Source organism: Tupaia chinensis, unplaced genomic scaffold, assembly GCF_000334495.1.
Source record: "Tupaia chinensis unplaced genomic scaffold, TupChi_1.0 Scaffold000069_1, whole genome shotgun sequence".
Taxonomy (NCBI): domain Eukaryota; kingdom Metazoa; phylum Chordata; class Mammalia; order Scandentia; family Tupaiidae; genus Tupaia; species Tupaia belangeri.
This window is the reverse complement of record NW_006159529.1, coordinates 274,671-285,128: the sequence shown is the minus strand read 5'-3', so window position 1 is coordinate 285,128 and position 10,458 is coordinate 274,671. Positions and strand designations below refer to the sequence as shown.

Here is a 10,458-nt window from a genome sequence, read left to right as displayed (position 1 = left end):
TGCTGCCCGCCAGGTCGCTGCAGGCCATCGGCTCCTCCTGCTCCTCTGTAGCCGGTAGGTGTAGAGATACCCTTAGTGTGGCCCTGCCAGCCCTTACACAGTTAGCTAGACTAATTCAGGAGATGAAGGTACTGGTGTTGGACAGGGCAGGGCAGGGGCTCTTGGAGGAGGTACGTGCCTTCCCTTGGACTCTGCTTGGTCTTGTGCTTTGTTCACTTGACAGGTTGGGGAGCTCCCAAGTCTAGCTGGAGAGGGAAGACAGGGCCAGGATTATTCCTTTGGTGTTGCCGGGCTGGCTGTGGACCCTTTCTCTTCCTGTGTAGGGATGGGCATGCTCGCCAGCGTGTACACGGACGACGAAGAGAGAGGCAACGCGATGGGGATCGCCCTGGGAGGCCTGGCCATGGGGGTCTTAGGTGGGTAAGGGCTCTGTGCAGGCTGGCTGGGAGGAGGGGCCTGGCTGGCCTTGAACGGGGCAGCCTTCATTCAGTGTCTCTGGCCGCAGAGGTTGGGGGGTGAGTCCAGATTCACACTGACGGACTCCCCTGCCGTCCCCTACTTTTTATCTCCTACTTCCCTGGACATTTTGAAAACTGGTGGGAAGAGTCCGAGTCGGAAGAACCTGGGCTTGCCCTGCCCCTGCCCCAAACCCCCCTGGGCCCAGAGCCACAGGAAAGGTGAATAGGATGGGCTGCCAGATCCTCCCCTCTCTAACGTTCTGTGAGTTATGATCAGAGAGAATTTCCTGGCCTTCCATGGCTGCCTCCCCCACCTGCCCTGGCTGACCTTCCAGCCTGGGGTGTGCGTGTGTGTGAGTCCTTCCCTGAGGAGTCTGGATGCGTGTCCCTCGTCTCGCACATCCCTGGCCTTCATTTCAGCACCTGTGCTTCTGTCTGCCGTGGCTGATGAGAAACGAAGTCCTTGGGACCAGCAGTTAGTGTAATGACTATGTTGCTGAACTCCCATATAGTCGACTGCAGTTCCAGTCCCGGACCTGGTGGCTTAAACTCACGCTGGGCACGTGTGCATGTGTGCCCAAGATCCTGAGAGGAGAACGGAGTAGAAGGGATTGCGGCATGGCCATCCCCCTGGGGGTGATTTCTCGCTTTCTGTCTCTCTCTCTCTCTCTCTGTCTGTCTGGTGAGTGCACGCGCCCTATAGCAAAAACCTCTCCAAAAAAAGAAACAAAGTCCATGCTTCCTTGGTCTCCATGAGCACCATAGTCCTGCGCCCTGGATCTCGTCTCTGTCAGATCTTTGGGGTGACCTTCACAGATCCTGGCCCTTTCTCTGGCAGGAAGCCCCATGGAGGAAGTAGCACTTCAGTACTAACTAGACAGAGTGGAGGGCGACCACCCCACACCAGTTTTGGAACAAAGTAGGGAGAGAAACACAGAGACCGATGAGTGGTTCTCGGATGAGGAGGGCACCCATCCCTGGGCCTGGCAACGGCCCCTCTCCCTCCTTTGCAGTGGGCCCCCCCTTCGGGAGCGTGCTCTACGAATTCGTCGGGAAGACGGCGCCGTTCCTGGTGTTGGCTGCCCTGGTGCTCTTGGATGGAGGTGAGTGAGCCCGTGGCGGCACCCTGGCCGGGACGTTGGCGGTGACGCCATGCGTGCGGGCCGTTCCCACCACCTGTAACGGAGACGGTCCCTTCTTTCCGTGTAGCTATTCAGCTGTTTGTGCTTCAGCCATCCCGGGTGCAGCCGGAGGTAAGCAGCTGGGAACTGAGGGCCCTGCAGTGGCCGCGGTGACTCCTCTAACCTCTGTTTCTGCTCCTCAGAGTCAGAAGGGGACGCCCCTAACCACCCTGCTGAAGGACCCCTACATCCTCATCGCTGCAGGTGGGGCTCCCCGGTTCTTCTCAAAGGCGTGCGAGACAGTGACCGTGTGCTGGGGGTGGGGGCGTGGTGAGGGCCCGTGTTTGCTCTGCTGCTGGAAATGCCGGGCCATAGGGAAACAAAAGGTGAAGAGCATCTGAGTCACAGGAAGCATTTCTCCCATCACTGATTTCTGACACTCAGCCAAGGTCCACTTTTGTTTCCACGTGGGGCAAAGCACCATGGTGTCCCCTGAGTTGTTCTTTGCTGTCTGGGTCATGGGGTGCCCTGCCCCAGAGGTTTGTTTTGAACCCGCCTAAGGCCATCATGGTTTGGCTTTGAACTTTTGCAAAGAGTCTGTGACCTCACGGCAGGATCTCAAGTTGGCATTCGAATTCGCCTTGGCATGCCTGAGCAGAGACTGACAGCGGAGCCCCCCAGGGTCAACAGCGCCTCTTTTGTGGAGAGCTTCTCTGCGAAACAGGGAAACCGGAAACCCCCCTTGGGCTAAAGGTCATGTCTTTGGTTCTTGACCTCAATGGACTAAAGGAAAGCTGGGGTTCTGGGGCTCTTGGGAAGGATGATGAACTGCATTTATGCAGTAACCGTCCCCCAAGACCTTCCCAGTGGCGGCAGCCTGCCTATTCTGCCAGGCCTGGGGCTGCTAAGAAAGAACCACCCTTGTGCGGGTGCTGCCCAGGCCTGAGTCTGGAGGTCCACGGCAGCTTTGAGGGCCACACCAGGAGACCCCCGATGTGCTGCTCCCTGGAGCGGCCCTGCAGTGTGGCCGTCAGACCAAGTTAAGGTTAGATTTGTCAAAGCAGGACTCAGAAATACTAGTGGGCAAGAAGTGCCTGGGTGAACTGGCACGTTCTTGCCTAAGGGCATCTACTGGGTTGTTGGAAAAGTCATGATGCATTTTTACGTAGAAAAACAGAAAAACACGTCATGACTTTTCCGATGACCCAATAGGTTCAGCCTTTTGCAAAACCCCTGGATGGTTTTGTTAACCCTTCGGCTACTGGATTTGGTCAGAGTGGCGTGTTTGTAACCTTGGACCAGCCTGTCATTGCCTTTTGTCAAAGCCACCATGCTGATCTCTTCATACAGCGGAACCTCTGAAAGAGGCAGAGAGTGTCCTGGAGCTGAGATGCCCCTGGAGCCTTGGCCATCCAAGGTGGGCATGAGAGGGTGTGGTGAGGAGCACGATCCCAGAAATGTGACCTCTGAGCCTTGAGCACAACTGAGCAAGGCTATCAGCCTGGGCCCCTCCTCGCCTAGACTTTCTTGGGACTTCCCTGTCTACCCCCTGCTCATGGCAGGAAATCCAGAGATCTGTTCAACGCTGTCAGACAAGTGGACAGTGGGGAGCAGCCTCAACTAGGAGAGGGAGTTGGGAGCCAGCTGGGTGGGGGGATTCCAGTCATTTACATGTTCTGACTTAAATGTCACATAGAATGAGAAAATCTTCCCTCAGTTCGTGGACACCTTCATCATGATTGCAAATTAGAGGTTCCACAGAGCACAACACAGGAAGCATCCAGAACAGTAGAGGACAGCTTTGCGTGTCTTTTTCCAGATGGTTCTTTATTTATAAAGGGTTCTGGCTACCAGAGTGATAGTGAATACTTGCATAAATAGCCTATATGTACAGTTGATTTTGAAAAATCCTTCCACAGCACAGCTATGCCAAAGGCACTGTGACCCTTCTTGGATTTTCTGGCATCTCAGGACACCTTGGCATCGTTAGAAATATGTGTGTTCATTGTACAATAAGAATGCGAGGACCTCAGGTTGCCCTGAGGCCATGTGTGGGCTGGAAGTTGCCTGGCAAGTTGGGTGGCCTCAAGCAGGTTACTTCATAATACATTGGGGCTCCCTTTCTTCATTAATAAATGGTGTAGGTTGAACCAACTTACCCACTGGAAGCTCCAAACTTGATGACTGAAATTCTAGCTGTGTAAAGTATTAATAATAAAAAGAAAACAAACCCTGCTATCTCCTTGACTTGCTTTGTATGTTTTCCTTACAAAGGAAGAAGTTGTGGGTACCTGTGCTGAGGTACTTAGGTCTGACTGCATCTGGAAACGGTAGAGAGAGCAGAAGCCACTAACTGTCCTTCCTCCATTCCAGGCTCCATCTGCTTTGCAAACATGGGCATCGCCATGCTGGAGCCAGCCCTGCCCATCTGGATGATGGAGACCATGTGTTCCCGGAAATGGCAGCTGGGTAAGGACTGGGATGGGCTCTTCTGATTCGAGAACTTCTATTCCCAATGCAAGTCCACACTGTATTCCTGCCAAGCTCCCATGCCAGGGTGAGTTTTAGAGGAGTCGTTGCTTAGGGAACCCTTGGGGTCCCTTTCGGCTCTGGTTTTTGTATGGCTTCTGATGAATTGCAGAAATAATACAGAGTCATTAGATCTGGGCAAAAATGAGAGGGAGGATACACGTTCGGCATCTGCTGCCACTTCCGAGGCGGACTAGCTGTATATATGTGGACAGCAATGCAGTTTATGTGAAAGAGAGTAAGAACAAACTTAGTTTGTTAGCATAATGGCTATGTCGCTGGACTCCCACGTAGTTGACCGTGGTTCGAATCCTGGACCCAGTGGCTTAAACACACCAGGCGAGTGTGCGTGCGTGCCCAAGATCCTGAGAGGAGAATGGAGGAGAAGGGATTGCGGCATGGCCATCCCCCCTGGAGGGTGATTTCTCGCTTTCTGTCTCTCTGTCTCTCTCTGTCTGTCTGGCGAGCGCCCGCTCCCTATAGCAAAAACCTCTCCAAAAAAAAAAAAATGTACAAAAGTATTACATGCTCATTTTTAAAAAGCTCAAAGCATCCTGATAGAAGAAGTAAGAATTTAAAAACCTCTTGTTCATCTTACACCCTCCCCCTGCCCAGTTCCCTGGGATATTCATTGTTAACAGTTCTGTATGCCATAAATGGTTCTGGAAAATGCATACAAATCCAACCCGAGTGGAGTCTTGCCATTTACCTCACTGTGACCGCTCGTTTTTGCATCATTTTCTGTTGTGATGGCTCCACATCAGAACATGTACGTTTACCATTCAAAATTAATTAAATTTTAGTTTTGATCAAAATTACACATGTACGTAATTTTTAAGTCGGAATAATAAGAATTATAATGGAAAATAGTTCTTTGCCCCATGCCTGCCGATCCCTAAAGCCCTCCCTCAATCTATCACCTTCAACTTTTTGAGTTGTTTCTTCTGCTAGATACCCTTAGGTCTCTAAAGAATATGCATACCCATCTCTGTTTTTGATTTTAAAATTTCTGACAGCGTCCGCCAGCTTTCTAACCAAGTAGATAAAGGTTTCATGTCATTAGTGCTCTGAAAATATCAAACAACCAACTCATGCATTTTCTCACCTTCTGTCTTCTGTAATTGCATTACAGTTTTTCATTAGTTTGGTGTTCAGCGTCAATATTGTTGTGACTGTGTAAATATTGCTCAAGCAGAGCTATGTAGGAATTGTGATTTTTTTTTTTACACTTGTTTTTCTTGGAGTTGATCATTGTCTTGTCTTCATTTTCTTAGTTTTCTACATAATGTTTTTGTGTATCCCTCAAACTCTATGGCAGAGATGGAGAGTCCTCCAAATACAGTGAAGTACATTGGCAAACCTGATCTTCCTCTGTTTTTGCTCATCTGTGGCCATCTGTCCTGGAGCTCTATCTAGGCTTGCTGCTCTCTAGGTTGTACTGGGACTCTCCTGTCCCATCATCTAGGCATGTGTCCTCTTTGTCTCTCTGCAGTTTCCTGTAGCCTTCTCTTCCATATTCCTCTCTTTTGGTTTCCTTCCTCATTATGATGGCGCGCATCCTTCAGTAGCTTCATGAAAGAGGTTGCAGGGCAGTGAAGTTCTCTGACACCTTGCTTATCTTCGAATGTCTTTACCCTTAGGACCAACCAATGGTGTAATGGTCATATTGCTGGACTCCCGCGTAGTCATCCACGGTTTGAATCCCAGACCCTGTGGCTTAAAACTCAGACTGGGTGTGTGTGTGCATGTGTGCTCAATATCCAGAGAGGAGAATGAAGGAAAAGGGATAGTGGCATGGTAATCCACCTTGGAGGGTGATTTCTCACCTTCTATCTGTCTGTCTCTCCGGCAAGTGCATGTGCCCTATAGCAAAAATCTCTTAAAAATAAAAATCTTGGGACCAGCAGTAACACATAATGGTTATGTTGCTGAACTCCTATATAGTCAACCATAGTTTGAGTTCTGGACCCGGCGGCTTAAACTCATGCCGGTATGTGTGCGTGCGTGCCCAAGATCCCGAGAGGAGAATGGAGGAGAAGGGATTGCGGTGTGGCCATACCCTTGGGGGGTGATTTCTCGCTTTCTATCTCTTTGTCTTTCTCTGTCTCTCTGGCGAGCGCACACACCCTATAGCAAAAACCTCTTCAAAAAAAAAAAAAAGTCTTTACCCTCACCTTGTACTTGGCTTACTTAGTCTGCGTGCATAATTCTGACATCCTCTAATATCAGGGGTTGCTGTTGAGACCAGTGTTCTTCTCATTCCTGAGCCCTAGAACCTTCTCTAGGATATGAGTTTCGTGGTAGAATTTCCCCCCACCATGCTGGGCACTTGCTTGTCCGCCTTTCACTTGAGGAACCCTCTCTTTTCAATTCCGAAGAACATTATTATTACTTTAATCCACTGCCCCCCTCCCGCCACCCCATTATCTTTCTTCTTTACTTTTATTCTTGTTGGTTGGATTTTGAACCTCTTCAATGTATTCATTTAATTTCTTGTCTTTCTTTTTTCTGTTGTTTGCTTATGTTCATCTTTTAAACTGTTAAATTTTTAAAATTGGTGCTGTGATAGCTTAAATTTGATGAGCCTTCGTATACATTCGGAGTGGTTTGTCTTTTTATCCGAGCTGTGGTTGTTGAAATAACACCCTCTCACTGTTTCAGTAGAAAGACTTGTATTCAGTCCCTCCTGTTGCCTGTGGTTCCCTTGGTGCCTGGAGTCCCTGAACCCTCTGGTTTAACTTCTCTAGAGACACTGTCTCCTGCCAAGGTGAGGAGGGACATGCTGGGGGCACCACTGCCCTTACGCCAGCCTTTGAACTTTCTTTCTGTGGATGGCCTCAGCGCTCAGCCTAACCTTCACAGTATACCCGAACCTTCTGTCCTGCAATTTCTGGGTTACGAGACATGAAGGCTCTTTCTTCTCTTTGGCTTCTCGACCTGAACGTGGAAGGTTCTAGCATGCTCTGTTTTGCCCATCACAGTTCTCCTACCTATTGATGCTTCTCCTCTCCCATTCTGCCTGTCCTCCGGAGAGTATACAGGGTGGAGAGTGGGATGTTTGTCTAGAATTTTCTTTTATTCCTTTACTAATATTTAGATGGAGTTTGGAGTTGGCATAAGAAAAATCTATAGGTTTAATCTTCCATTTTTTTAGAGTTTTTTGTTTGTTTGTTTTGTGTGTTTGTTTGTTTGCTATGGAGCGTGTGCTCTCGCTGCAGAGACAGAGAGACAAAGAGAGATAGAGAGACAGAAAGCAAGAAATCATCACCCAGGCAGTATGGCCATACTGAAATTCCTTCTCCATTCTCCTCTTGAGTTTGGAACACAGGCGTGTGCACCCACCGTGACTTTGAAGCCACCAAGTCTAGGACTTGAACTGTGATCGACTACGTGGGAGTCCAGCAACCTAGCTGGAAACGCAGCATTACTTGTAATGGTTGTATCTTGGTCTATATTAAGATTATACCGTAAGTTTTCAACCAGTCCCTACCTACTATTGTGTGTTTAGGTCAGTTCTAGTTTTTGCTGTTAGAAACCAGACTACGGGACATAGCATAATGGCTATGTCGCTGAACTCCCATGTAGTAGACTGCGATTCAAATCCCGGACCTGGTGGCTTAAACTCACACCAGGCGCGTGCGCGTGCATGCCCAAGATCTCAGGAGGAGAATGGAGGAGAAGGGATTGCGGCGTGGCCATCCCCCCTGGGGGAGTGATTTCTCACTTTCTGTCTCTCTGTCTCTCTCTGTCTTTCTGGTGAGTGCACACGCCCTATAGAAAAAAAACTCTTCAAAAAAAAAAAGAAAGAAAGAAACCATACCGCAAGGTGTGGCTTGCATGCATTCACTTCCATTTGTGTTTGGGAATATATCTACAGAATACATTTCTAAAAAGAACTGGTGGACCAGCAGGTGGTGCAGTGGTTAAGGTGCTGGACACTCCCACATAGCTGACCACGGTTTGAGTCCTGGACCTGGTGGCTTGCTTTCTCACTTTCCCTCTCACTGTCTCTCTGTCTCTCTGGTGAACACACACATCCTATGGCAAAAACCTAAAAAAAAAAAAAAAAAAAAAAAAAAAAAAAAAAAAAGGTAATTCATATTTGGCAGCTATTGTTCTAAGACAGGAATCATCAGGCTTTCAGTCTTTCTTAATCCAAAGTGTAAGAAAGGGAGATCTCATTTTAATTAAATTTTATAAATTCTGTGTGAAATTGAACCTCTTTTCATATGTGTATTAGCTGTGTGTCTCTTGTTAATATACTTTACCCCTTCGTTCATTTCTTATTGATTCTAGGGACTCTTTGTATATTAAGGTACTACTCCTTTGCCCCGGTACTTTGCAGAGACCACCCTCACTTTTCTGTATGACTTTTGACTTTATGGATGGCATTTTGTTTGCCATTTAGGACATTTGAAATGTCACTAGTCGGGGACCAGCAAGTGGCGTGGTGGTTAAGGTGCTGGACACTCCCACATAGCTGACCACGGTTTGAGTCCTGGACCTGGTGGCTTGCTTTCTCACTTTCCCTCCCTCTCTTTCTCACTCTCTGTGTCTCTCTGTGGTCAAATTAAAATAAATGAATGGATAAATAAAATTAAAATAAATAATTATTAAAAAAAAAAAGAAATGTCACTAGTCAGATTTATGAGGCTTCCCTTGTATGTCATTGTCATTTCGAGTCTAGCTCAGAGAGGCCTTTTCCATGCCAAGGTTACTTTTTTCAATGACTTGTGTTTTTCTTGAATACATTTATGACTTGATTTTTAGAGTCCAGTTTGGCCTTGCGTGGAATTGACTTGTTATAAGGTGTGTGATTAGGCATGAGGAGCTTGCTTTCTCTTGGACTGCCGGGTTTCCTAGGGCTGTCTTTGTGGTGGTCCATCTGACTTTCTCCCCCCTTTGTCATTTCCTAAATGATCATGCATCCTCAGGTCTACGTCTGGATTTTCTCTTCCGTTCCATCGATCTGCTTGTCATTCCTGTGTTGTTACCCTCCTATTTAAGTACCGGAGCTTTAGAATCATGTTTAATATCTGGAAGGCTGGTCCCTCCAACATACGCTTTAAGAATTGATTGATTATCCCTCCTAGAGATTTATTTTCTTCTTATACTTCTTTCAACTTCCATGTGGATGTCTTCAGGGGAAGACTCAGTTCACTGAATCGAGCTGGCATTTCTAGTGCCCCAGACCTTTCTTCAGGTGACCTTACTTTTCCCTCGGGCACCCAGCCTTCTCTGTGTGTCAGGGGTGACTTTCTAGACTCTGCCTTCCGGTCTGGACTTTTTCCTGTTCTGCTTATCTTACCTCAGTTGGACCAGCCTGAGTACCAGTCCCTTCGGATTTTGCATTAATTGCTCTATTTTTTTTTAAGAATTATTTAACTTCATTTATTATTATTATTATTGTTATTATTTGACCAGAGAATGACAGAAAGAGAGAGAAGGAAGGTGAGAAAGCAAGCTGCCAGGTCTGGGACTCGAACCATGGTGAGCCATGTGAGAGTCCAATGCCTAACCACCACGCCACCTTCCAGTCCCACTTGCTGTGTTCTTTTATCAAACAATCCCTAAAAGAGCCCCTAAATGGCTAGGGGGTAGGGTAGATAGGGACTTCTAGTGGGTGTGAGGTTTGTTAGCGGGGGACAATGCCAATATTTCAGATCGGACAATGGTGATGGCTGTACACCTTGTGAAAAACCAAAACCCACCAAACTGTGAAAGGGTAAAAGCTATAGGATACGGATTACATTGTAAAACAAAACCAAAACGAGCCCCAAATAAGAAGAGCTATTCGGTGAAGGAGGATCGTTTGAGCTAAACTACGGATGTATGTGAGGTGGAAAAATAAGCTCGGAGCTTCCTGGCAGTAGAGACAGAGGAAACCAAAGACCTGTAGAGCTCTCGAAGAGAGGAGGTCACGGTGCAGGAGGGCATGCTTTTCACCACGCGGTGTTCGCCCGTAGCTGTTTTGCAGAGGGTTGGGAAGACATCGCTAGTCCCGTAGCTAATCCCTCTGCTGACACTTGCAGAAGCTGTTCCCCAGCCTTGCTCTCCCTCGGCCCGCGTGATTGCCAGGTGTGTTCAGGAGGCGCCTCCATCCGGGTGAGGCACGCGTGTCGAGTGACGTTCCCTGCGCCTGCCTTGCACTCGCTCCAGGGCCGAGAAGACTTCCGGCTGTTTCCGAGCCTCCACTTAGTGGTCTTATCATCCTAGTTGTATGTGTCCTGGCCCTGCGCGGGGCACTTAAGCTGTTGGGCTCCCATCCTCTCCAGACAAAGCCCCGAGCCTTTCTGTATTGAGTCTTCCTCGGCACCCATCTGGGGTGGGTGGCAGGGCTCAAGCTGCCT

General features: G+C 48.3%; 1 protein-coding gene across 1 annotated transcript in view; it reads left to right on the top strand.

The window, feature by feature from the left end:
- The window catches only part of SLC18A2 (solute carrier family 18 member A2), a 55,775-nt gene that overhangs the window by 25,186 nt on the left and 20,131 nt on the right, over positions 1-10,458 (top strand). The window contains exons 8-13 of the mRNA XM_006142223.2: positions 1-54; positions 324-416; positions 1,472-1,561; positions 1,668-1,711; positions 1,783-1,843; positions 3,953-4,048. The exon at positions 1-54 is cut by the window's left edge and continues 13 nt beyond it. Coding sequence (XP_006142285.1) covers positions 1-54; positions 324-416; positions 1,472-1,561; positions 1,668-1,711; positions 1,783-1,843; positions 3,953-4,048 — 438 coding nt within the window. The remainder of the gene's footprint in view (positions 55-323; positions 417-1,471; positions 1,562-1,667; positions 1,712-1,782; positions 1,844-3,952; positions 4,049-10,458) is intronic.